At 35.5% G+C, this 27568-nt stretch overlaps 2 protein-coding genes and 1 long non-coding RNA gene across 3 annotated transcripts in view; 1 reads left to right on the top strand and 2 right to left on the bottom strand.

The window, feature by feature from the left end:
• The window catches only part of LOC135117921 (uncharacterized), a 343287-nt gene that overhangs the window by 97944 nt on the left and 217775 nt on the right, over positions 1–27568 (bottom strand). The gene's annotated exons all lie outside the window — the stretch shown is intronic.
• Positions 1–27568, top strand: part of LOC110372169 (uncharacterized) — a 168357-nt gene that overhangs the window by 107483 nt on the left and 33306 nt on the right. The window lies entirely within an intron of this gene.
• The window catches only part of LOC110372148 (parapinopsin), a 101841-nt gene that overhangs the window by 57561 nt on the left and 16712 nt on the right, over positions 1–27568 (bottom strand). The window contains exon 2 of the mRNA XM_021328710.3: positions 6813–7076. Within this exon, the coding sequence (XP_021184385.3) occupies positions 6813–6989 (177 nt within the window). The 5' untranslated portion in view covers positions 6990–7076. The remainder of the gene's footprint in view (positions 1–6812; positions 7077–27568) is intronic.

Raw genomic sequence — 27568 nt, 5'->3', positions numbered from 1 at the left:
TGTTGGCGTAATTTTCGTTTCATTTTGTACGTACAATGTAATAAACTTATGTAATGTTTTTTTTTATTCTAATGTAAATTTTTTTTCGCGCCAGTTATCCATTTCAACAGACCTTTTGACTTACCAGAGACTATAACGAGAAGATGACATTATGCAATCCGCCATTTTGATTTTTTCTTTGCTCAATAGAATTGGCGCGTATTTACTTCATGCTGTTAATCATGAAGTATTTTATTAATGTTTTACTTCTATTCTTTTTTATCTTCTTCCACAAAATGTATGGACATTATTTTAATTTTGTAACATCATGATTACAAGCGCAGCGTAGGACGTCCACCAACGAGGTGGACAGACGACCTTATAAAGGTCGCCGGAAGACGCTGGATGCAGGTCGCTTCCAACAGGTATCTGTGGAGATCAAAGGGGGAGGCCTATGTTCAGCAGTGGACGTCTTATGGCTGAGATGATGATGATGATGATCACAATTTATGCAGTGTCAGAACACGTGTTTATTTTTTTTGAACGCTCTACAACTAACGAAATAGTCAATACAAACTAACGTTCATTCAAAGACTTTATTATAAAAGCACTACTTCGTGCAATTTATAAAGCAACAGTTCCTTCAATAAAAACTAGAAAGTAACATTCACCATATTGACGCGTTCCTTCACATTTTATTTTTATTTATGAGCTCTTCCAATATCTTGTAAAACGGAACGCGATTGAATGCTTCTACCCTTTTGTTCGTACATTCAATGGATCAGGAATGTTCGCATTTTCCAATAAACTGTCGATATGTGAAATGTTTATTACGTGGGGGTTTCTATGTTAAACATTTTAAAGGTTAAGTTTGATTTTTCTGGATTCAGTCACTTATTTTAGACAAGCTGGTCCCCGCGGTTTCACCCATCTCAAAAGGAGAATTTTTTTCTGTATCCGGATGGAGTTATTCTGGTTCTAAGCTACCTCTATATAAACAGCCAAATAGGTGGGTCTACCTTCCTGAGTTATAGATAGCATAACTAACACGACTTCCTTTTATACATTTAATTTTTTCTAGAAATTATTATTTCTTAGTTAAGTATATAGTTATGATAACATAATGCAATAACTTGTAGCTAGCTTTATATTCCTTTTATATATTATGACCTTTATTGGAACAGACCAATTACAATCTATCATTAATTGGCCTCAAGTAGAAATTCCAGGAAACATCTCCTGGAATCCAATTTAGTACTTCAAGCTCAAAAGTCAAGATTTTAAACGTTAGACCAGCGTGGAAGTCACAATAAACGACCAAGTCAAATTCATTAGCAGTAGTGATTAAAACGAGCTTTTCATTATAAGACCACGGTCGTCTGACAAATGGAAGACATAAAATTCTAGTAAGGTTTTTGAAAGAGGTATCTTTTATTTTCTTGTTCTCGGAATTTTTGTGTCTTTACCTACCTAATATTTTGTTGGTAAGAATTAAGTGTTTTTTGACCTTTATTTGTTGATATTTTAAATTATTTTACAGATTATAAACAATCAAAATAGATTTTTGAATATTACAGATTTTTTTTTATCAAGCTTTTTGCAAACAGATATCAAATAAAATTTTGATTACCTACTTTAATCCAACCATATTCCAGTGTAGAGTAAAAAAAACAAATAAAATACGTTCTACCAGTTATGCATATTCCGTTAAAAATTCACAAACATTTTGCTACACCGATCTCTTTTTGCAAAAAAACGCTGTATTTAAATTAATCTCTTAAGCTTCCACATGGGAGAAAAATCTGGAACTACTGCAATTCGTGCTCCATGCTCTTAAAGCTAGACTTTACGTTCCAACTCGAATTTGTAATTATTAGGTAAGTAAGTATACCACAACGTTGAGGCGTTGTGGTTTTACAACTAACTACACTATAGATTGATCGATCAATGTTTAGAAGTGCTTGCTACAGTTATTACATTTTGGAAAACAATATCGTCTCAGTGAATAATTGGGTCTTTTGTTTGTCATGAATATGTGTGGCTTGCAGTATGTTCAGATGCGGTTGAGCACGAGTGTTTTACATGGTTGACAGTACAACGCAGTTACTTGGGGAACACGATACCCCGTTACTGGTTGTCAGACTTGCTGGCTTTTGTCTTCTTTTTCCTCCTACCCAGTTCCCGTATCGACAACAAATTATATAAAAATGAAAACCCGGACCCAATTAGGCTTAGGTATAGCAATAACATATAGGTCCGTGTAGAGCCATGTAATAATTTAACCAGTACTTATTAAAAGCCGTGTTTTCCTACAAGACACGTGTTCACATAAGCTGTAATACAACCCAAACAAACAGAATGTTCCTTGTAAAATATGTTATATATGGATATATGGAACATTGCCAAAGTTATTAATTGGCCGTCGATAAACCGATTAAAAGTTAACTGCAAACAGGATCGTATTTTCAAAGTTATTTAAGTAAAATCCGATTTTTAACGGCTGACTTATTTTTGGTATACTTGAATGTTTATTTATAGATTCTTTTTGCTATTTATACTCACTCGATAACGACCGTTTCCGATATTTTATCTGTGTTGACTACAAATACAAAATACAAAAATCTTTATTTCTTTAACAAAATGTTGTTTTTATAATTAGTGGCTGGCTGATTGCTAGCGATGGAATTTTGACTTCAAAATTCAAACTCGGACTCAAAATAATTTTTTTCTAACTTGGCTGCAAAACAGTACTTTTGAACGTCAAACATTTCAAAACACAGCCCCCAAAACAGACTAGCCCCGTAGCCCTAAAGATACAAGTACATAATCTCAAATGCCTATCTACGGTGAGCAAAACAATCGATAGATATTATATTGAGAGCGGCCGTTGGTAGAAGACCATCAACTATTTTCAAACAAAGATACACTTGAAGTGCAATTCTCTGTAAACACTAAAGTTCACAAAGTAAACTCTTCAAAAATGTTCAAAGACCAACTAGTTGGAGACTGTAAACTTTGCTCTGGTCATTAATAATTCCCAATGGCTGTATCTGCGATCTATCAACACACTCTTTCACTTTTAGCAAACTTTACTTTCTGTAATCTCAGGGGAACTCGCTCGCAAAAAGCGTAGCTTTGATTATTTCGTTTTAAATGTTTTATCTTACATATAGCCATATTTGTACGTGCATATTGCCTTTGTACGACTCAGTAACTCGAACATTACCAAGCGATCCTATGAGCTAAGTCTTCAAAAACAATGTCCATGTAGGTACATATACTTAAACAAGTGTGGTTCAGCCGATTTACTCCAGCCCCCAGCAGGACTAAGACCTGCCGGGGCTGCGGGATTCTTCGAAAGAGTTACCGGCCTACGACGGAACACGACGGTTTTTAGTCAGTAAGAGTCTGACACTCCCTAACCCACACCGGGAGGGGTCATTTGATGATTTCTGACGTCGTTAAAAAAACCCGATTTTGTGAGATAAAATATCGTGCTTGTCAAACACTGGTTCTTAGCTGCATTCGATTAGACTGGAAGCCGTCCCCAATATGTTTGGGAAAAGGTTAAGCAGATGATGATGAGATAGTATAGATAACTATGAATGTGAATATGAAGATATAAGATAAATATCTAGCTTGTTTATATATTTATTGTTATTTAACTCGTGCGTAACTAACGCGCCTGTTTGTGGTTGTCCCACGAAAAGTTTTCGGCCATCTGTTCCTGTTTGCCAACAATATGTCCCATCCGTTCAAAAGTAGTTATTTCACGGGCTACCTGCGTTGTTTAATGCTTTAAATAAATGCTACAGTAATGGCAAATAAGGGCCTAGGTATGTATGTATTTTCCATAATATATTATATAGATATCTATTGAAAAAGTCACATCTTGTGTTCAACTCTTAAATCATATTTATGTATTTACTCGTATATCGCATGCAATGCTAAATTTTGCCGTGTCTTTTTCACGTACCGAGGGCACTACTTTCCGCACCTGGATAAAACACATCCTTAGGGCACTATCAGCATAAAGCATATTAAACAAAAATATATGTACTTTATTTATGGCACTCATAATATAAGTACCTAAAAGCCCTTTCACATAAGTAGGTTTTTGTCGTTGAGCGACACATTACAGCGGCAAAAATCTGTCATTCGGTTCTAAGGTTCGTAAGTATTCGGTCTTCTTTCGCTCGTCAATTGTTTGCGGTTCTAAGGTCACTCGTATTTTACTGGCATTGCAGTGAATGCAGCACTTTATTCTCCGCAGCTTCTCCAGGAGAATTAATGACAGTAACAATGGTTGTCAGTCACAGGTTTCTCTGAATGGAACAATATCTCATTCCTCAGTATTGGTATCGCGACTTAAATGTCAACGGCGTTATCTGTTGGTGACAGCCAATCGGGTACTCAGTTTGAATCGGGGTATTGATAAGAAAATGGGGGACAGACGGGCCTTTTTATTTATTTTAAATAATCATTATGGTCCATTTTTATATAGATAAAATTAGTGGCGTCCGTCACATGTATAAGTAGGTATTTTATAATGACTAGAAACAAAGGAAAGTTTAGTATTAAAGTTGAACTGCTTGAGAACTAAAGAAAATATACCTAATTATATAATTAAAAATAAAATCTCTGAAAGATTGTGATAAAGATAGCCTAACAATTCTTGTTTTGTTTCCTATTAAACGAAATTTATTTACACAAAAACAATGTACAAAGGCAGACTTAACGCCTTAGGCGTTCTCTACCAGTCAACCTTTAGGTGGAGGAGAAATTTCATGGCAGGTGCACTAAATATAAAAGAAAAATCAAAAATATATACGTACATACAATTATTATACATACACATATACATATATATAATATTTCATCCTCCTCCGAGCCTTTTCCCAATCAAGTTGGGGTCGGCTTCCAGTCTAACCGGATTCAGCTGAGTACCAGTGCTTTACAAGAAGCGACTGCCTATCTGACCTCCTCAACCCAGTAACCCGGGCAACCCGATACCCCTTGGTTAGACTGGTGTCAGACTTACTGGCTTCTGACTACCCGTAACGATTGTCAAGGATGTTCTATGACAGCCGGGACCTACAGTTTAACGTGCCATCCGAAACACAGCCAATGATGTCTAAGATATACTTAGAAAGTACGTACAAACTTAGAAAAGTTGCATTGGTACTTGCCTGACCTGGGATCGAACCCGCGCCCTCATACTTGAGAGGTTGGTCCTTTACCCACTAGGCCACCATGACTTATATATATATAATATTTAATAAACTTTAATACATATATAAATAACACAAAATTAAATGCACAAATTACAGCGATACAAAATGAGTGACATTATAAAGGACTCGACATAATACAGTGACTAGTCTACAAAGATGACGGTTAATAGTTGCTTCCTCAAAATTGGAATTCCTTACAAATTCCTCACCCAACTGCAAAGGGAAGCCAAGGAGGTTGTGCTTTTGTCTTCTACTTTCTACCAAGGAGTCTTTGATGCGATGCAAAGTTAGCTCGTTGACATGAAATTATAAGAAATGACACCACACAATGATCACCACAGAAACATAACAATGATAGTTTGCTTCTTTGCTTCTATAGCAATTGAATAATTTCACTCAATTAACTTGTTTCCCATAACAATAACAAAAAGACATTATTGATAATTATCACGTATTTCGTGTCCTCGTGTATAAATATGTACCTACTTGAGAAGTAAAATTATGTGCAAACATGGCATAACGATTAAATGAAATTAATTTTGATATTAGTCAATAGAAAGATAGCCAACATTAAACGTATAGATTTCGAATTATTCGAAAACAGTATGAGAAAAATGTCTCTAACTCTTCGCATTTCAAAAAAGTCACCAACTTTATTTTCCCATTTGCCAGGGTAATTGTATGCGAGTTACATACCATGGATACCTAATATACAATACCTCTATATACCTAATATATTATTCGTAGCTAACACCACATTCATTATTAATATTGATAACCAGGTCGATCTAAATCGCAGCTGTTAAATATTTACAGCCACATCTGGCTGATCGATTCGGGCTATTTGCCAACTGATTATGGCAACACTGAAAGTGTCACTAAGATGGAAAAGGTCAGAGTTTTCTTTAAGATTATACTTAGTTTATGGTTTGAATATGTTTATTTGTGAACTCATCCCCCTTTGAGCAAGTTTTTTGTGTGGTGAATACCTATTTCATTCACTTACAATGGACTCGTTTTTTTTTCCTTTTGAATTTGATTATAAAATTTTGCGGATTTGATTATCAAGTTCATACGACGTCGTGGTGGCCTAGTGGGTAAAGGACCAACCTCTCAAGTATGAGGGCGCGGGTTCGATCCCAGGTCAGGCAAGTACCAATGCAACTTTTCTAAGTTTGTATGTACTTACTAAGAATATCTTAGACACCATTGACTGTGTTTCGGATGGCACGTTAAACTGTAGGTCCCGGCTGTCATTGAACATCCTTGGCAGTCGTTACGGGTAGTCAGAAGCCAGTAAGTCTGACACCAGTCTAACCAAGGGGTATCGGGTTGCCCGGGTAACTGGGTTGAGGAGGTCAGATAGGGAGTCGCTTCTTGTAAAGCACTGGTACTCAGCTGAATCCGGTTAGACTGGAAGCCGACCCCAACATGATTGGGAAAAGGCTCGGAGGATGATTATCAAGTTCATAATATAAATCCAAGTTTCTTTACATAAATAAATTAAATTACAACACCCGATACCTACTTAAGTAACAATCAAAAAAATTAACACTACTGTCGTTTCACAAATAAAATGAATTAAAAAAATATGCTCACCTGTCGATCCTTAAACATGAGTAATATCACCATCAGATTCAGGAAGAACCCAAAGAATCCGATGAGGAACAGGACAAATGCGGAGACCACATACCCCCACCTCGGCATGAGGAGTGGAAACCCTTCATCCACCACCTTCACGACGGTGTCGTTGAAATGCTCCGGATATGACGTCATGGTCACTCACTTCACAAACGATATTCTAGAACACTCAACACTTCACTTTTCAAACACATCGTTTTTCTAACTGGCTGGTATTTTTACCTGGAATTGAAAGAAGGTTGTATTTAGCACACGGATTAAAAAATATTAATCGAATTTTGTGGGTCTAAAACAGATCAGAGGATATTAATGTGTCAAAGAGAGTTTTAGATCAATTTCTAAGCACTAATTTATCTGAACCTGATGAATTTCAATCAACTGAGTTTTTATCGTGATTTGTAAGTATTCAAAAAATATTGTAGCTGGTTTATTTTTTGGTGTTCACACAGCATTTTATCTTTAAATCTTTGATTTTGAAAAGCATTGTGACTTAAATTTAATTTATTTAGATGTTAATCATAATAAAAGAAAATTTTTTCTTCGTGGGCTGTTAAAATATTCATTCAGGATCATTGTTGACCAAACTCAAAGGTAAACACTTAATTTTGTTTTTAGAAAACCTATAATCATATGTTGCCCCTAATGAAAAATGCAAATTAAAACATAAAAGCCATTTAAAAAAATATTGTATTCTACGTGTTTGGAAAATAAACTGTTTTTTAAACGGCGCGGCGTATCTAATATAATTTTTGAATTTAGAATCCAAAGCTTATTTGCCCCCAAAAGTGCTTTACATTAGGGTTTGAATTTAGAATACCATTTATAAATATGGCCAGTATTGACAAAATGCAATTTGGGTATCACCAAAAAGGTTCTATTAGTCACGTTTTACGATCTAATATTATGGAAAAATCCCTTTTAAATGTCTGGATAAGGTTTAATGACGGCTATAGACACGCAATGTCCCCAGGCGATGGGCAATTTTACAGCACGTGGCGTTATTTTGGGCAGATCAGCTCGGAATAAAGACTTTTTAAATCCATAGAGAAATTCGTTGCTATGTGCTGCTTTGTAGCAAAAAGGTTGATTCATGGATAATGTTAAAGAAAGCACATCGCCTTGCAAGCTTGGAAAAAGAGGAACAGTTGAAAAAGTCGCTAAGGTAAAAAAAAATAGCTAGTCTTCTGTTTTTGACTAATCCAGTCAAAAACGAGATATAAAAAGATGTAAATATAATTACTATAAAAACTTCAGCCCTTCTTAAATATGACGGTGATAATCCCTTACCCTTACCTAACTTAGCCATAACGCCTTTATATTTTTTTTTATATGTATATAAAAAAATATTGAAAACTACAAGATTGTTGAAAAAAAGCAATTTAAAGATACCTATTCGATGACAATGAAACCAATTGGGATTGAAGGGGGAATCCCAATAGACTATTTATAGGTAATCCTAATAAATAATTAAAAAAAAAAAACTAAATTCATGCTTATTAACTTATTGTAGCTTCTTGAGAGGCAGAACCCTAAAAATGCACTTCAATATTTTGTTTTGTACGCTTTGAAATTGAAAATCACCCAAAAAATATTTAAGTAGCAGCAGAATTCATCAGCAATTTGTGGCTCCTTTGTGGGTACTTTTAAAGCTATTAAGTTCTTCAGCAGCAAAAGAGTAATTTTAGGCTTTCGGATCTTTAGACATAATTTACACTTCTTAGCAGAAAAAAGTACCCTTTTGTAGTTCGGTAACAAAGAATTTTAATTAAATGATAGGTTCTTTTTTCATACGAGTGAATGCTTTTATTGTTCGCCATAGGATATTGCGTTTTGAAGTTTTTTTGGCAACCGAGTGGATTTTGTAATTAAAATTGAAAAGGTTTGTGGCTAAGTTTTTATTTTAAATGAACATTTAAGGTTAATTGTGACGAGTTCATTGGTCCATAGTTTTTGAGAGATTACTAATGTTTTATATGGAAAGTTTTATTTTGTTTAGAAAAGTTGCTTTAGTAATTTCTAAACATTTATGAAGCAATTAATTTAATGTACTATACAATAACTTTTTAACTAAGTTTATACGCAGTCTGTGTGTGATAGCTTAACTTAAGCTTTAGAACACATCATGTGATCATTAAAAGTTATCTTTATTCATTCACTTTTAAAATGAATTATATTGGATATAAAAGTGGGATCCACTTTATAAAAAATAAAACAATAAAGTTAAGTGAAAAAAGACAGATGAATAAGTTTTTCTTCCTTCAAGTGTATTATTTTTTCATAAATTATTTTCACAAATATAAAAAAGTAGATATCTATCTATAAACTCTTCTACAATGTTATTTTTACAACCCACAATTTTTCGACAACTTTGTAAGCTTAGCTCAGTAATCGTTTTTACGCCTAAAAGGCCTGCAACTAAAAGTATCCTAAGGCGATAAAACAAATGACTCTCGTTAAACAGACGTGACTACAAATGTTCTAGTCTTACCGAACGTTCTAGAAACTGTTTATGTTTCGGTCAAGTTAACGCAACTACCAACTATTAAGTGGGACATCGTTGGGTCGACCAGGCTGTTATCCTGTTTAGGGTGCGTTTATACCAAACCAACTAAGGACTGCTGATTCAGAAAGTGTAGGTGTCACAGCGCCCTTCACACTACCGAATTTTCTACTTGGTTTATACAGCGAAATTGGTGTAAATCAAAATCAATCAAAAATCATTTATTCAAACTTGGCTGCAAGACAGCACTTTTTGAACGTAAAGAATTTACACTAGACAGCCCCCAAAATGCCCAACCCTTCACCACTTCCTATGTGTTTTTGCTAGGGAGAAGAAGTGGCGCAACAAACTCCCCAGCAACACATGTCTGTCTGTTAGGTTAGAAGAACCTTAAACATTGTTTGATATGTACATTTGTATACAATGTAACATTTGATAGCAAAGAATTGATAAGTACCTATGCAAAAGATGACGTTTAAATACGAGCGCCAGATTTTTGTAGCTCGGAATGTGTCGTGCATATGCGCTCGGTTTTGATTGTCACTGACCAAAAATCCTATGATTTGAAAGCGCTATTAAACACCGTTTTCTGTCATTGCTTAAAATGTAATCAGATGTAAACAATTCTGTTTGTTGTCTTAAAAAAAATATTTGTGAGGGCAGATATCGAATGAACATTTGCGCTTCTAGGTTAAATGTACCCTAAGATGTTTGGGATAGATTGTAGGTTGTAAACCATTTGATAGGAAAATCTAGATTTAATCAGCAGGACCTAATGACGTCTGGTTAGTTTATAGCGGGTATACTCGTAAACAAGAAATTGTTCGTTTTGCTTACGAATAGTAGTTTAATGAGGCTATTGACTTGTCTATCCTCTATGTACCTCTATCCTATGACCAGGATAACAAAAAAGACGGCTTTTAGGCAAGGGCAATAGGCAATTCAATTACTTTGCAGTTAAATTACTTAACGAATTTCGATAGATATTTAAGGACACACCTGTCAAAGCCTCAACAACCCATAAAATAAAGGATTTAAGTAATCCAGTTTACACATAACCATGACCCAATTTACAGACAAAGTCACGAAAACCCAGTAATATTATAACCCAGTAAAGTTCCAACTTCAGGTATGCGGGATAAATTCTCTTAGCAACAAAGATCTGGTAAGCTACAATAATAATCTCGTGTTTGATGTCAGTCAGCACGGAGTAAGGAAAGATAAGCAGAGATCCCATAATGCAGGTAGATCAACCGCCTTCTTCTAGGTCAAATTCGTACGGTGGGCATGACCAAAAAGTATCAGTTACGACTGAACTAACTAGGCGGACGGGTTCTTTGAGACCTCTGTCAGCGAGTTTTGGTATTACAAAAAAATATTCGGTCTAAAGAAGGCGTACAAGAGCGAAGACAGTGACGTTCCTCATCCTGCGTACACCTGCATTTTGACGCGTTTTATTTTCTTAGGAGATTTTCCGCTATGGCACCTCCACTAGTCATTTTGTTCTCCATGGTCCTTTGTGACATGTTATATCGAGGTATTAAGGAGCACTGGATAACGGCTCGCAAGGGAAACATGTTCCGATATTTTGTTAGATACTTACAGGGTTGTTGCTCTGAATAGTCTCATGTAATTAGGAGCTTCTACATAAATAAATATTATTTTATGATTGTGTGTTTGTTTGTTATGGCTAATCTCTGAAATGGCTGAACCGATTTTGAAAGAATTTTCACTGGCAGATGGCATATGTTACCAGAAGTATCTTATGCTTTTTATACGGTTATGAGAAGTAGTTCTAGAAACCACTGGGAATAGCTTCTTATGGATAATTATTACATTACTAGCATTATTAACGTATTTACGTAAAAAGATTCTACATAATCTTTTAACAATATTGCAAGGGTAAAGTAAATACACGTTTCACAGTAATGACTACTACAATTTCCCTTCGTAAGAAGGTCAGAACACGAGCTTATTTTCCCCCTATTTATACACAAAACAAACAAAATGGGAACGTTTTATCCATAAATAACAATAGAAAGTAGATATTCGGAAATGCGCTCGGATTATTAAACCAACTGGAGAAGCATTGCTTCCCCTTGCCTCCCATTGCCTCCCCTTCTACTTAAGGTACGAAAACGCCTCTCTTACATGTATGTACAGTTTATACTTGTGTTTGTCAATTTTGTAATTTTCTTGGGTAACGATAGGATCAAAAACGCATGGTCTATCACTGTTTCTGGCATGAACAACGCAAGATCTGTCACTATTTGTTGCGTTACCTCGCCCTTCGTGCATTCATAGCCAGACTTTTTTGCATAAAGATTTGTGTTCACAGCAGCTCCAGTAGGTTGAATAATCCAAGGAAACACGCCAAGGGTTTCAGTTATTTCCTTTATAGTGTGCAAACAAGGATGCCTTTCAGAGTGCTCAGTTTTGCTTAAATAACCAATAACACGCGTGTTCAAAGTGGTAAGAAAGGTGTTAAGTATATCTGACAAAGAATTTCACAGCTCCTTAGGCAGTATATTAATGCATTGGCATAGGTTGCTACAAAATATGTAAGTATGTTTGTATAACTTCGACAAAACGTAACAAAATCTGTTTATATGTAAGTATGTAAAAATGTGCCTGCGTCAATTGCTTAAGCCACGAATCGAGGGGATTTTTCGAAAGAATTACCGTGAGCTTAGTATGCAAAGGCCCCAGAAGGAACACAGTGTGTTTTAGTCAATAAGAGTCTGGCACTCCCTCACAAAGCACCCGTAGTGGGAAGGGTCATTTCGCTGATTTTTAGGGTTCCGTACCCAAAGGGTAAAACGGATCCTATTGTTTTCGCTCCTCTGTCCGTCCGTCTCTCTGTAACAACAAATACTGAAAACTAGAATAAAATCAATATTTTGGGGGGCTCCCACTTGGCCGGTTTTTTCCACAAAATTTGTGGCTAAAAGTAAAATAATACTAAATTCCTAAGCCCCTGTTGTGCCATACAAGATTCTAATACAGCTAATATTTAACAGAATATGTGCGAAGTGGGAAATGTTTAGGTAATACACATTTGGTACAATATACTTACTCTTCGCAAAGCGACGCGAATAGGAGCTTAATGTCAGTTTAGTTTCAGATAGATGGAAACACATTGTTTGGTACATTTCCTCGATATTTCGAAATGTCTGTAAAACATACAAACTGTATATTTATACATAAAAATAAATATTTATTGGCGTGTCTGTTTATGATATTTAAAAAAACCGGCCAAGTGCCAGTCGGACTCGCGCACGAAGGGTTCCGTACCATTATTTATAAAACGGACAAAAAATCACGTTTGTAGTAGGTATGGGAGCCCCCAAAATATTTATTTTATTCTAGTTTTCAGTATTTGTTGTTGGCAACAAAAATACATCATCTGTGAAAATTTTAACTCTCTTACTATCACGGTTCATGAGATACAGCCTGGTGACTGACGGACGGACGGACGGACGGAGGAGCGAAAACAATAGGGTCCCTTTTTACCCTTTGGGTACGGAACCCTAATAACCGCCGTAGTGGTTTGGCGGCAAGCTCTCTTTCGACACCGGTAAAAATGGGAGGAATGAGATAAGAGTCTAGTATTGAAACCGCTTTCCAAGTCATTCTAATTCATGTTTGATTTCCTCTCAGCAACTTCCGACTTAACAACTTTGGCCTAGATTCTATCTCACTTTGTTTCGGCATTTCTTTTGAGACATAGTAAATTGGAGTAGTCTCCAGCGATCGATTAGAAAAACAACAAAGTTTTCTATTGATTTGCAGAATATATGTTTTTAGTCAATTGCCTTATAAAACCCTCATCCAATTGGTTTATCCGTTTAAGAGTTACGTTGCCACATAATAACTCGCAGACAGACGAACACACATAGCGGTCAAACACGCCCCATTTTCTTGGGCTTAAATTTATAAAATAGAAGTTCTCATTTAAAATAAAAATAAAATATTCAAAATTTACCAACTACCAATTTTATGCCTTTTGTCTGCAAAAAGAAAATATATTTTCACAAGTCCCAGCGGTGACATAACGTTTACAACTACTGAATAACAACAAGTACTTGATCAGCACCATTTTATTTCACAAGACATTTTTTTTCAAATACATACAATCCAATATGTACGATCCAGACCAAACCTTAAGGCTGCCTGTCCACCGGAGCGGAGCTAGGCTGCGGAGTGGAGAAACTGAGAAATATTAACCAATAGGATTGCACAAAATCTCCGCTCCTCAATCCTATTGGTTAATATTTCTCAGTTTCTCCACTCCGCAGCCTAGCTCCGCTCCGATGGATAGGCAGCCTAAGTTATGAAGTACCCGCCAATCTTGATTTTTTGAGAACCTTTTCAAATAATAGAATACAAACCACAACCACGTGATGTGAATTTCATTTTTCAGATGTTCGATGTACACGAAAAACTAATTTTATATTATCTGTAGTCGATTCGAAAATTGTGTGCGCTGGATAAGTTTATTTGATTTATAAGAATCTATACAAATAAATGTATTATAAAACTGAGGAGTTTGTTAATTTAATTAAACGCGGTAATCTCATGAATCATAATGGACAGATAAAAAAAAGAACGTTTCCGTGTTAGAAGTCCTATTTATCGATATAAGTTGTAAGCTACTTTTTATCTAGGTGTGAGGTATGGCTGTGGAGATGCGGGTGAAACCACTAGCTAAAGCTACTATTCAAATATATTTGTCTTTTACTCACTAGGAAAGCCATTGAACATCCCGGCTGTCATTGAACATCCTTGGCAGTCGTTACGGGTAGTCAGAAGCCAGTAAGTCTGACACCAGTCTAACCAAGGGGTATCGGGTTGCCCGGGTTACTGGGTTGAGGAGGTCAGATAGGCAGTCGCTTCTTGTAAAGCACTGGTACTCAGCTGAATCCGGTTAGACTGGAAGCCGACCCCAACATGATTGGGAAAAGGCTCAGAGGATGATGACTCACTAGGAAAGCCAATAAACACTTTGATATCTCTGAAACATTTCAAACAAAGGGCCTTTCAACCTTAACCAGGTTGTAAAACTAATTATTAACACTCTTGTTGCAAAATTATCAAAATCCCTGTCGTATATGAAAATCTCTTAAAAGTTTTATAACTTGAGTAAGTTGTCAACTCTCTTTGAAGTTCCTCTTGGCGCATATATTTAATTCAAGATCCTCAGACGGCTGACGTTATTTAAAATTAATTGGTTGTACATTCTAAAAGTTAAAAGCGGACAACTTCTTTGATAAAACGTTCTATCTTGGAGTTTGCAAAAATGTTCTTTTCTTGCCTTTTGTGCTATTTTTAAACTTCATCTGTTGATGTTGAGGGAACTGTCTTAAATTCTTGACTGTATTAATCTTTTGTTTGTTATATTTGCAGCTTTTTGCTGGCGCCCATTGGCGACTTACAGCCTTACTTATAAACGTGAATTAAGTAATAAGTAATACTTAAGGGCTGTTTAGTAAAATTCTTACCTATAAACGTTGCTTAATCATGTCTTAACTAACATTTAATCACTACGTAAGACTTTAAGTAGTGATTAGTTAAAATGTTGCTTAGAGGGTGATTAGAGATTTTTATAAGTAAGGGGGCTAATCTTCTCAATTTTATTACTGGGGTATACCTTAGATATCTTAAGCACGTAATATCCGGCACGGATCTCACCCGTTCGTCCTTAGATAAAACAAAGAAAAAGTGACATTAATTGCAAATTCCAATCGTCATTTCTTACTAAGGAATCTAGATTGAAAAGGTCAAAATGACCACATTTCCCTATTTGCATCAGGTACCGTACATACCAAATTTCAAATCCTTTGTGCTCTAAATTCCTATCTTGCAACACACAGGCAAGAATTCTTAACTCAATATGGGCAGACATTTCTCGAGCGCCAGTACAATTCAAACCGAAACACATTAATATTTACACGCGACTTCACAACAGAATAACTGCCACTTTATATTCTGACAGTTATTCTAGAATATTCTAACACAATAGACATTTTAACCACTCACATAGATTCGCCAAAAACTCCGCAAAATGAAAATCTAATCTTGCTTTTATGTTTTGGGAATAAGAAGAGCGTCAAAGAATACTGTATTATACAGAATCTTTAGAAAACTTGTGCCCTAAGAGATCACCTCGAAAACGACTACACTTAAGATATATTAGGTTGACAACGTCTGAGAATTTGGTGCCTACAGTACAAATTGTTTACCTTTCAGAAATAAACTGCGACAAGATAAAAGAAAGAAAATTGTATTCTTATTTTGATCTAGTTTTTTTCGCCATTACTTAGACAGTTCAAATAAAACACGTACTTGTAATAATCACCTTCAACTTAAAATTCTTTGTAAGAAGATTTAACAGGCGTACATTTGGCACTTTAACCAACTACTCCATCATTTTCACCATAGCGACAAAAAGTTAAACTTCTTACACACCATATATTCTGATTTCTGTTTACTTAGCTAGTAAGTGACTGTCTGGGCTATGGACTGAGCCCTAAAAGGTAGCTATTCATATAATTAGTACTTTGGTCCCTGGGACCTAGATAATGTAGGTCACAAATATAATATGTTGCTCAATTAGCTGGTATTTTGATGGATCTTTCCATTGAATGAGTGTTATGTTACCTAATTATTGTTACGCGTTTGGGAGTTATCTGTATTTGTTTAACTTGGTCAGACATAATATTGGTCAGCCAAACGTAAACGAACTAGAAAAATAATCTAGAACTATCCAACTACTTATGCGGCAGACTAAAATGCCGAATTGAAAACCTCTACCTTTTTTGACGTTTGGTAAAAACTTGAAACGGTGACACATTTAGTCATCATCATCATCCTCCCTTATCTCAATTTAATTTTTGGTCGGCGCAGCATATTTTCTCCTTCCATACTCTTCTTTCTCTCTGCCGCCATCTCACAAGTAACATTATTTCTTACCATACCCTTAGTAGTGATTGAAATTAAAATAGCAAGCTAAACTGATTCAGGACTGCTAAATTCAACAAAACATAAACATTTCAAAGACACAACAAGACTTGATACTAGCTACAACCGCATTGAAGATGCACAATGTGCATTGTTAAAATATGCACTTTGTGTTCTGTCGTACTGCACAATAGGGTCTCAATAGATCTTAAGCAATCAGGCTTAGGGTTGACAGCAGTAAATCTGTTCGAATAAGTGATGCTATCTCATCAGTGAGTTGGGTTTATACTGCTTATAAATTGTACAGTCATCATCCTCCGAGCCTTTTTCCCAACTATGTTGGGGTCGGCAGTTATAATATCTAGTGTGTTTATTACCTATATAAGATACAAAACAGTGTCTTGACTGTGGTCGTAAATCACACAAACACATATCATCATTAATCATATATCATCAATTCATCATGTATCATCTTTGCATACCTCTACAAACATGGCAGGAAGAAGAAGAAGCAATATCAATATTGTTCACCAATTCAGTGGCACTGAATGAATATTGCTTGAAGAAGTTCAATTAGATGAATTGGATCATTGCTCTGGCTGGTTTCCCAAATAATTACAAAGTTTTCGATAGCTACCATAGCACGTATGGCTACTGTAGTCCCATAATTTCAACGATTGTTTAACTGCTTGCCAATTTAAATTGTTTCATTTTATTTTTCATACCTACCTATGGTTTTTATTTAACATCATGTGCAACAATTGTTAACAATAGTTTTATCTAAACCAATTTATTTTATATAAAAACATTCTCCTAAAAAAACAAAATTTCAACGCAACAACGCACAATATCCCTGTTCAACAAAAACAAAAACAAGTAAAAATCCGCCCACCTCTAAAACAATTCGATATACAACCTCTCTCGTACCTATATGAGGACAAGGTGCAGCCAAGCACATTCGGAATCGAACGAGGTCACAAACCACATGCATAGACAAAAATACCTGACTGCATATTTTTAGAGGGATCTACGTCATCATTATTATGCATTCTCTGCTTCGAAATCTGAATTAAGACTGTTATTCTCACAGAATAGGTATAATTGGAAAACAAAAGTATTCTTTGACGACATCTAAAAAGAGTATGCGGGTGGATCTGGATTGTAAATTAAAATGTGGGTTTTTCGGTCTGGTAGCAATGGGCCATAGCATTCGTGTTAATTCATAGTCATTCTATCAACTGCCTTTACTCATACGTCTAAAGGCTGCAATACAGAGCCTGATGGGGTTCATCTGTCATTTATATCATGGGTTTTGGTATCTTTTGATGTTATTAGAAGCCGTAATTAAAATAGGTATCATATTCCATTTAATTCTTTTTTTACCATTACATTGCCACGCATGGTCTTGTTCAACACAAATCTCCAAAAATATCTGCCACAATCAAAACCAAGATATTTAATGAATTAAAAGCTTTCAACAACCAAAGCAGTTTAACCAGGTTTAACACAACTAGTGAAGTAATCATGCTAAGTAACAGTATTCTAACTAGTCGACAATTTAGAGTTGTCGATACGTAATAGTGTAGCTCACCACTAAACGCCCTTGTAATGGATATGTACTGAGTAACCTAGTCTTCTTGAGATAATGACGGTCAAACTTTGATGTGAGGCTCGAGACTTGCATGCGATTCTGAATTTTATTGTAAGTGGACAGGGTTGATATTTGACTGTTGAATTTAAGAGAATTCTGCAGAATATGCATTGGTTTTAGGCCTTAATTATGGGCACGGGCTGGGCATTTAGATGATAGCTAAGAAATTTGAAAATTACAAGTGATGGTAGTAATCCAAAAAATACAATGCATTTTTATTTTACGCAGTTTCACCTGCGGTCCTAGAGAACTACTTCGAAACCAGAATAAAATATAGCCTGTGACATTCATGAACAAAATAGCTTTCTATCGTAAAAACGTTGTCAAAATAAATTCAATAGATTTGGAGATTAAGCGTGAAATATAACACAAACTTACCTACCTGTTTATATTATTACTGTATAACATGAGTTAATTGTAAGACAATTTCAGGAGTTTCCTGAAATCGTGGGTGAAACCTGAAACCACGAAAATGAGTAGTTAACATTAGAAACTGACAAAAGTAAACATGATATTTATTTGTTATATTAAAACAGTTTGTGTAAAGTTTGTTTGTTCTCCTGAGGATAAGGGATAAGTTTTGTTTGCTTATTGAAACTTTTGGAAAATAAGAAATTGTTATCTTATGCGAAATTCTCGGGAAATGGGTCAGGCGTTGTGATGTTTGCTTTCATGTAACTAACATGTTAATAGGTGGTACGTAACGTAGCAACAAAACTAGCTCATACTAAATACCTAGTATTTCTAACCCGTGGCCGAAGAGAAGCTTAACACCGCTTTCGCTGAAAATCAGCGCTGAGGCTTTGTCTCGTATAGGGTCTCAGCATTATGCTGCGCGAGGGCCGTTTCACGTGTACCTTCTCCTTGTTTTGTGTTTTCTATTGTGCTTCATTTATTTTCTCCTATTGTCCTTCGTTTATTTTCAGTTTCGTTATGATTTTTTTGTATTTTTTTTTGTATATTTTTATTTTGTATGTATATTTTTTTGTTTTATTGTATGATTATGTGGCACACGCGTGAATAAAAATGTATTTTCTTTGTTCTTTCTTTCTTTCACGCTGATTTTTCTATTTAGCTTTTACTATCTTCTGCCAGCGTTTTCACCCGTAACTAGAGAATACGTTGTCTTTCGCGATAAAATTAGCTATGAAACACTGGAAGAAACTGGCCAGGTATTTTTTAAGATTTTCATGATAAACAGACTATTTTGCCTTACAATATTAGCACGCTGTCGTATCGTTCTCTATAGAACGTTCTAAATAGTATACCTAAGTACCTACAAAAACATCTCTCCAAAAGCTGATACAAATTCTTTACTTCAATTAATGAGCCATAATGAAAATAATACCTCAATATGTTTTATTTTCTCAGTAATTACGCATGAGCGTAATCAATTAATTATGACGGTTGACAAGCTGATCATAGAAATAAACATGAACTAATTGTATTATAAACATAAACAAGTTGTTGGGAAAATATTATTTCTTTAGGCTAACTAAGATGTATTGTTTTTATTGTTTAATCTCCTGCTAAACCCCTGTGGGTCTAGCTCAATCCTTAAATAACTACTTCTCGCAGCTGTACAAAAAGAAGTCCAGAGACTTTTGACACATGGCCTGTCAAACACTTAAACAATGGGCTGTCGAAATCTTTACCAATTAGCGCATTCAAGCCCACAACCAGTCAAACTCATCAGCTCTGTAATATTATTAGTATAGATTTATTTGCAGCCCGCATTATGCAAGCGTAGTGATTAATGCTCAATCCTTCTCCATGTGAGAGGAGGCCTGTGCCTAGCAGTGGGACGATACAAAGGCTGTAACAGTTATTTGCAGCAAGTAATGTTTAATTAACTACACAAAACAATTGTTGTGTCTACAATATAATTATCTTAATAAGATATCAGCAGGTTCATGATTATTACACATCTAAGTTAATAGTCATTTTATTGATTGGTCTTAATTAATTTGTTGTTGTTGTGTTCGATTTTTAATGATAGTTTAAATAGTTTTCATTATAGCTTTTTAAAATGCCGTTAGGTTTTATTTTCTTCTACCGGTTTTCATACTATTCTTTCATCCCTTTTCGATAGAAACGTAATAAGGCCCAGCCAAAAAGTTAGAAAACTAATTTTAAAAGAATAACCTTTTCAGATGCCTAACATCTTTATGGTGTAACTTGGATGATAATCTAAAGTTTAAACTAAACTTACTCGGACTTGGCCAAGGTAGGCACTTGACTTACAGAAATATTGTACAACAGTGTAAAAGGAGGAAGGACTAGGTTAAGGCACCAAGAAGACAAAAATACTAATTGCATTTTACCGGCTTACAAAGAGGCAGCTAATGTTTGCAAACGAACACAGAGACAAACAGGCGATTCTTTTTTGCAAATCAAATAAATACTCTTCTGTCTAACCTTTTAGGGTAGAACAAACATTCGTGTCGGTACCTCTATGGATGGCATGTGTCTAGACTCCACTTAAGCGGTGCGGAGTGGAGAAGTTTTTAAACAACCAATAGATTTTGCTAACTCAAGTATAATGGCGTCCAATGCCGATTTCGGCCAGATCAGCCAGTTGCACAGAAGATATTATAGTCCACCAGCATTTGACACAGACAGGTGTGCACTTTCTACTCCTTCACTCTCACACCCCGATAGGACAGAAATCTAACACGACCGGAGAGAGATCAGGCGCAGGACCGACATTAACGTGCTCTCCGATGCACGAGTGTAACAAACGCCGTCTTTCAGACTAAGGGCTGCTTTATGAAATTTTCTCACACCCACAAAGCGATTTTGGCTCGACCTAGAAATTGAACCTGACACCTCGTGTACCACTAGACCAAAGAGACAGTTAAACTCAGGTATACTTTGTAGGCGGATACAAGGTGTTTGAAAATCGAAATTCTAATGGTTATCGTTCCGCTTGGTTTAGTCTCTACGTTATGGTAAATCCGCTTATCTTCAATTATGAATAAACAATGTACACAGCAGTACAATATGAGTATTTATGGAACTAAACAATTGATATTGTGATCACGTAAACCTGATAATGTATGGGAAGCGAACATATTGCATGAGCATTTTTTACAAGCAAACTGCTTAGTTTTACGAGCTTTACGATAAATGGTTCTCGTACTTAAGTGTAAGTCTTCATATCTGGTTTTTTTTCAAATGGTTTTGCATTACGTGCTACGTTTACGATTCATAGCAGGAAGCCACTAGCTAGACTCTTAACTAGACAAGAGATAAGAATGACTGACTTTAAATACCAGCGCGATTTTAGAATCGATTTTAAGACCTTGGATTCATACATAGAAAAAACCTACATACAGCCTTGCTAATAAATTATTTTATTTAAACACCAATTCCGTAAATAATAACTAGTAAAGAAAACAGTCAATTTTACCAAAAAATATCCTAAATACTGTACAATTTTTGTTCATCTTTAAATCATTGTTAGAAATACATTTCTTGAAACAGTTTAACCGACACGTTAGTACTGACGACCTCGTAAGTTTGCTACGAAGGGTTAAGTACGGTAGACTGCAACATCAGTGGTAACTGTCATACACCTTAACTCAATAGTAATAAGTACGATTTTCCTATAAAACTGTTACCACTGACCTGAAGTTGACTGTACCCTTCCGAGTAATGGTTAACCGTTCATATGATGGTTAAATGTTGACAGTAATTGCCTGTCGGTAAATACTAGAATAGCTATTGACAGCTCGCGTGATTGAAGATTGAACTTCACGTTTATAGTGTAGGTACCTAATATTTTGTATAGGTGGGTAATCCCAAAATTATTAAGATCTATAGCAATTTTTGAAAAGACAGTGCAAAGATGGTTGTAATTTTTCTAGCGTAACTAGCGCTAAATACTTGAAAATAATTACTCTTATTGGCAGTCGAGTAAAATGATGGTGACTAAATTGAATAGTTATGAAAAATAATAAAAAGTTTAAAAATAATATTATTATTTTATAAATTTTAGTGGACATATTAATTTACATCATTTTGCAACAAAATTAAGCTACATAAACACAGCAATTTTGTTACTTAATGATGTTTAATTGGGCATAATTAAAAACCGAAGTGAATAAAGTTTCAATCAACCAGGCATTTAATACAGGCATATTTAATTTTAATACAATTGAAAGTCGTCACAATTGGAACTGATTTCACAAAATATTTCATCACAGACTTGATTACGAATTCCAATCAGTTGATATCCGGCCTTTTATCACGTTTTAAGGGACAATAGGGATCTTTACAAGCCAGTGGTTTGCTCAACTAAAATGTTTGCGATGTAAATAAAATGGGTTTCAAAATATCACTCGTTTTGGTGTAGAAGAAATTGATTTGTCAAATAAAGGTCAATAAAGATCCCAGGTAAGATGAACCGTTTCGATAGCTAGGTCAAAATGCTTCAGAAAGTTTATATACTTACAAATACACAAGTAATATTGATATATATTTTTAGGGTTCCGTACCCAAAGGGTAAAACCCTTCGTGCGCGAGTCCGACTCGCACTTGGCCGGTTTTTTTATATCCTGATTCTTTTATTTGATCGAGTGGTCCAGAGATTAGCGCCTTCAAGCAAATAAACAAATTCTTCAGCTTGAGAATGTTGGCATAGATCTGGGTTATGTAATGTTAATAGATATTAAAACAAAGGCGTACATTCTCTCCAACGATGACGTGTTCTCTCTTCAAAGTATTAAACACAGCATAATGGTTTTGAATGAAAATTGTAAAGATACGTCAAAGAGAGGCTTGATGACCACAGCTATTGTTGAATGTTTATTTTGTACCCAACGTTTGTAGACTTTAATGAATCCCTCTTACTTGTTTTTTACTTTGTGAAGTAGGTAGAGAAAAACAAGATAAGTATGTACCTATGATACATATATTTTGAAACCGCCTAAAAATAGGCTTCGATTCGGAAGTTTACAGTTTAGATTATGCGTTTTTTTTACTGCAAATTGTTAGGATTTACCGTAGTTTTTTGAATAGTACAGACATTTTACTCTGCATTGTTGTCATAAAACAAAATCGAGTAAATAAATTCCTAAAATTGTTTATCAATATTGAATACTTGCCCACCCACTGTGCTACTTCAAACTGACACTCAAATTCATCATAAATACTACAGAACTCCAATTTGGCTTCAAACAATAAATTCTTGATTACATAAACGGCTTGGTAACCATTTAATAATTCCGTTCGCTCTATTGTCTATGCGACAAAATGATCCATTCTTATTTAAAGTCATTTCAACGCTGCTTCTATGAGAGAATTTATAATGTCTTTTTAGGATAGCTTAGCAACGGCCTGTCTCTTATTTTAGTGCTTAGTATTTTCCCGTGGTTTCCCCCACGTTCTCACGAAATGAGCTCAGATGCCACAAAAATGGAGCAGACTGGAGAACTTCCCTACTTATGAACATGCATGCATGAACAGCATGTGCTTAATATTAAAAAAACGATTCTAGGATGTCAGCAAAAAATCTGAAGGTAATTTGACTTCAATAATTAATTGTTTATCTTATGCATAATTAAAAAAGATTCACTACACTTAAAGAACAGTTCCTTATGTGTGAGAAGCAACCTTATTCATACATTTGTGTCCGAACAACCGTACGAACTAAAGTGGCAATTTATTCAATTCTATTTTCTAATCTACATATAAACTTAGGTTAGTTGACCGCCGTATCTTAGCCGGGAACTGATTTCCATAATTGTAACAAATGGGTGTCGTCCACAGAGCCATGCTGACCCACTTTGCATTCTATAAGATATCATAAACTATACGATGAACTAGTATTAGCATAAAAGTACTTGGGCAGTTTAAATATAGAAGAAATGTATTTTTTTAATACGGGCTAAAAGTACTTATATTTTGAACGTGTTTTAAGGCATCTTACTATAGGCAGTAGTTTGCTTCTGCACGAACAAATATTATAGGTGTTCAAACTAACCTCAGAATTACAAACTTATTTGGCGCGAACTGTTGTGTTTAATCTATATTTTTAATGAACTTTAGCCATTTGAGCCTTCGCAAAGAAGTGTGGGCTAGTACGAGTAATATGATTCAGATGCACTTCTTTTTTAGGGTTCCGTACCCAGAGGGTAAAACGGGACCCTATTGTCTTCGCTCCTTTGTCCGTCCGTCCGTCTGTCACCAGGCTGTATCTCATGAACCGTGATAGTTAGAGAGTTGAAATTTTCACAGATGATGTATTTCTGTTGCCGCTTTAACAAAAATACTGAAAACTAGAATAAAATAAATATTTTTGGGGGCTCCCATACAAAAAACGTGTTTTTTTTGCTCATTTTTGTTCTGGTACGGAACCCTTCGTGCGTGAGTCCGATTCGCATTAGGCCAGTTTTTTTTATAATATTATTTATCTGTATTTAGCAGGCAATTAGACAGCCCAGTCGACCAAAAATATATGCAGTGACAAAGGCATTCCCAATATATGTCCGTATTAGCGACAAAGCATAACTCGGGTGCACTTAATTTCGACAACTAGTCACACAAAGGGATTTGTTTACCACTGTTAAGTAAGTGGTCTTCATCAAATTATTGGCTAAATAGTGCTGAAAATAGACTTTGGTAATGTAGCTAAATTTCAAACGACTTTATAAAAAGGAGGACGATGGAATACCGACTTTTAGCCCGATGGGAAAAAATATAAGTAGAGAGATTTTGTATTTGGAAGCCGATTTCATTTTTTTCACCGTTGTTTTTTTATTTATTTTTAATCCGAATAAGGAAATTCGGAATAATATGTCCTGCGCAGTTAGCTGATCTCCTCACATGAGAACTGCCGGCGTAGCCGATAATCGGCTAAGATTACATCATCATTATCATCAACCTGCAACCTTTTAGTCTGCAGGGTACTCTAACCGTACCGTACCGTAGCTTTGTGACCTTTTTTTTCACGAAACAAGGGTTATTCGGCTAGCTCACGGGAGTTCAAATCCTTTATGAAGCAAAAAAACTATTCGATTGCCGACGGACACTCGGGGCATGCTCGGAGCTAGCGCGTAGGACATCCTATTGGAAAAAATGCTTTATTCTCTTCTAGAACATTCGAAATTTACTGCATACTAGCCGTTTTCCCGTGATTTCACCCGCGTCCCGTGAGAGCTACTGCCCGTAAAGGGACAAATATATCCTATGTTACTAGGGCAGAATGTAGCTTTCCAACAGCGAAATAATTTATCAAATCAACTGATTTCGAATCAGTACCCTTTAGAATACAAAAAACAAACAACGAACAAAAAATGTTTCCTCTTTATTACCTATATGAGTCTATATTGGTATAATTGGTTACCGTAATGTGCAAGTTTAGGGAAATAGCAAGTCATGTTTCAGTTTATAGACAACAGATTCTACTTATCAGTTTAAGACCATGCGGGTATCTTGCAGCAGTAGATGCTGTACACACAATCAATTACGCAATATCGATAACGATGCACGATTCGATTTGTATCGATTCACACCGATTCTTGCGGCATCGAGTTATCGGTCCCGAGGGCATGGAATGGAAATTGAGGTATCGCTCGTTTAGGATTATCTGGATATATTCTGTTGGGATAGCTGACATTGTATGTAGTACAAGGAAATTTCAGTAGGTACCTGTCGTCGTGGTGGCCTAGTGGTTAAAGAACCAACCTCTCGAGTATGAGGGTGTGGGTTCGATTGCAGTTCGGACAAGTACCAATGCAACTTTTCCAAGTTTGTATGTACTTTCTAAGTATATCTTGGACACCAATGGCTTATAAAAGGTGAAGGAAAACATCTTGAGGAAACCTGGACTATATAGTCTGAAATCACCAACCCGCATTGAGCAAGCGTGGTGATTAATTCTCAATCTTTCTCCGTGTGGGAGGAGGCCTGAGCCCAGCAGTGGGAAGATAAAAAGGCTGTTACAGTAACAGTACACTATAAAGCACAACGTATTTCTTCTTTTTTATTAACTTATGTTTTTTTACACTCACGACGTTTTTACTCTAAGACGTCGTTATGCAAAGCGTAGTTGTTCAAATGTAATTTGGGTAACAAACTGAAATTCTGAAAGTTGGTCTTGTGTAAAGATCTTTTTGATGGTTTACGAGAAAATAAAATACGACGTTACATTTGGAAGGCTAGTAACCAGGTGTGAGGAATTTAAGTCTCCAAACAAACTTGGGAAAGTATGTTTTTGACGGTTTCTTCCATAACATATATTTATGAAATGCCAAACCAAAGTTTAGTATGATTGGAGTTTCTGCTGTTTTTGTATTGGCTATGTGTGTGTTTTCTTTTAAGGCCATTTTTACAGTCTTCATAAAGCTTAACATACAAAATTAATTTAGCGATCTTTCGCTGTAGTATCTTTACCTATAGTTTTTACGAGATGAATTTTTAAATAGGTCATATTAATTCACTTTTTCTACTAAGAATACGAATTTCTATACCAAATCAAATTATTTATTTGCTCAAAGGCGTTCAATTTGATGTTGACTTTATTACTTAGGTAAATAACTCACAATATTTTTTCATACATATCAATAAATATAAAACCTATTTTCACACACACCAAAAACTGATTGTAACCAATAGAACAAACAGATCGCCCGTTCGATGTTCTGAATTCAAAATTTAATTATTTTTTCTTGTTTACATTTTTCTTCCTCCTTTTGTTTTTTATGGAAAATATAATATTCCATGTTTGAATGTGTTTTCTTTTAATTTAAAATATCATCACCGCTTTTCCTTATGTGCTGCATGCGACCCAGGTAAGATTTTTTGTATTATACCTACCAATTTATGGCAAGCTGTGGTATTTTCTGCTAGTAGAATAATATAAGGGAAATAATTTTATTTAATTGTAATGATCATTCTGAATTTATCAAAATACTAAAAAATATCGAAAACAATCCTGATACTTACTATGTCACTGAAAAAGACTGATCCAACTTATATTGTTTCACGACTCATCATCATCCTCCGCCTTTTCCCTAACTATGTTGGGGTCGGCTTCCAGTCTAACCGGTATCAATTGAGTAGGTACCAGTGCTTTACAAGAAGCGACTGCCTATCTGACCTCCTCAACCCAGTCACCCGGACAACCCAATACCCCTTGGTTAGACTTGTGTCAGACTTACTGGCTTCTGACTACCCGTAACGACTGCCAAGGATGTTCAATGACAGCCGACTTCTTATTGTTATATTGCTTTACGACTTGAGACCCTAAAATTGAAAGTTACGCAACAAATGTCACAGTTCATAGCCCCCTAATGAGTTCCATTCCCGAGGTTATTTTTAGTACATACAAACCTACCTATTCTTACCAAAAATACAAACGTCAGCTGTATTATCCGGCTTAAGATCTGATTCTGCGATATTTTGAGCTCAAGTACTTTTCAGGTATTATTGTTGGATAAAAAGAATTTCAAGTATAACTTGAAGGAGATTATAGACCGATATTAGTATCAAAGATAGTCCTGATAACTTTGGGCTTGAAGAATTTGTTATAGATAAGATTAGGTCTCTTAATTATCTGCACTTAGGTCCGTATAGAAGCTAACTTCAGACGTCTTGAAG

Source organism: Helicoverpa armigera, chromosome 16 (assembly GCF_030705265.1).
Source record: "Helicoverpa armigera isolate CAAS_96S chromosome 16, ASM3070526v1, whole genome shotgun sequence".
Classification (NCBI taxonomy): domain Eukaryota; kingdom Metazoa; phylum Arthropoda; class Insecta; order Lepidoptera; family Noctuidae; genus Helicoverpa; species Helicoverpa armigera.
This window is presented reverse-complemented; position numbering and strand designations above follow the sequence as displayed.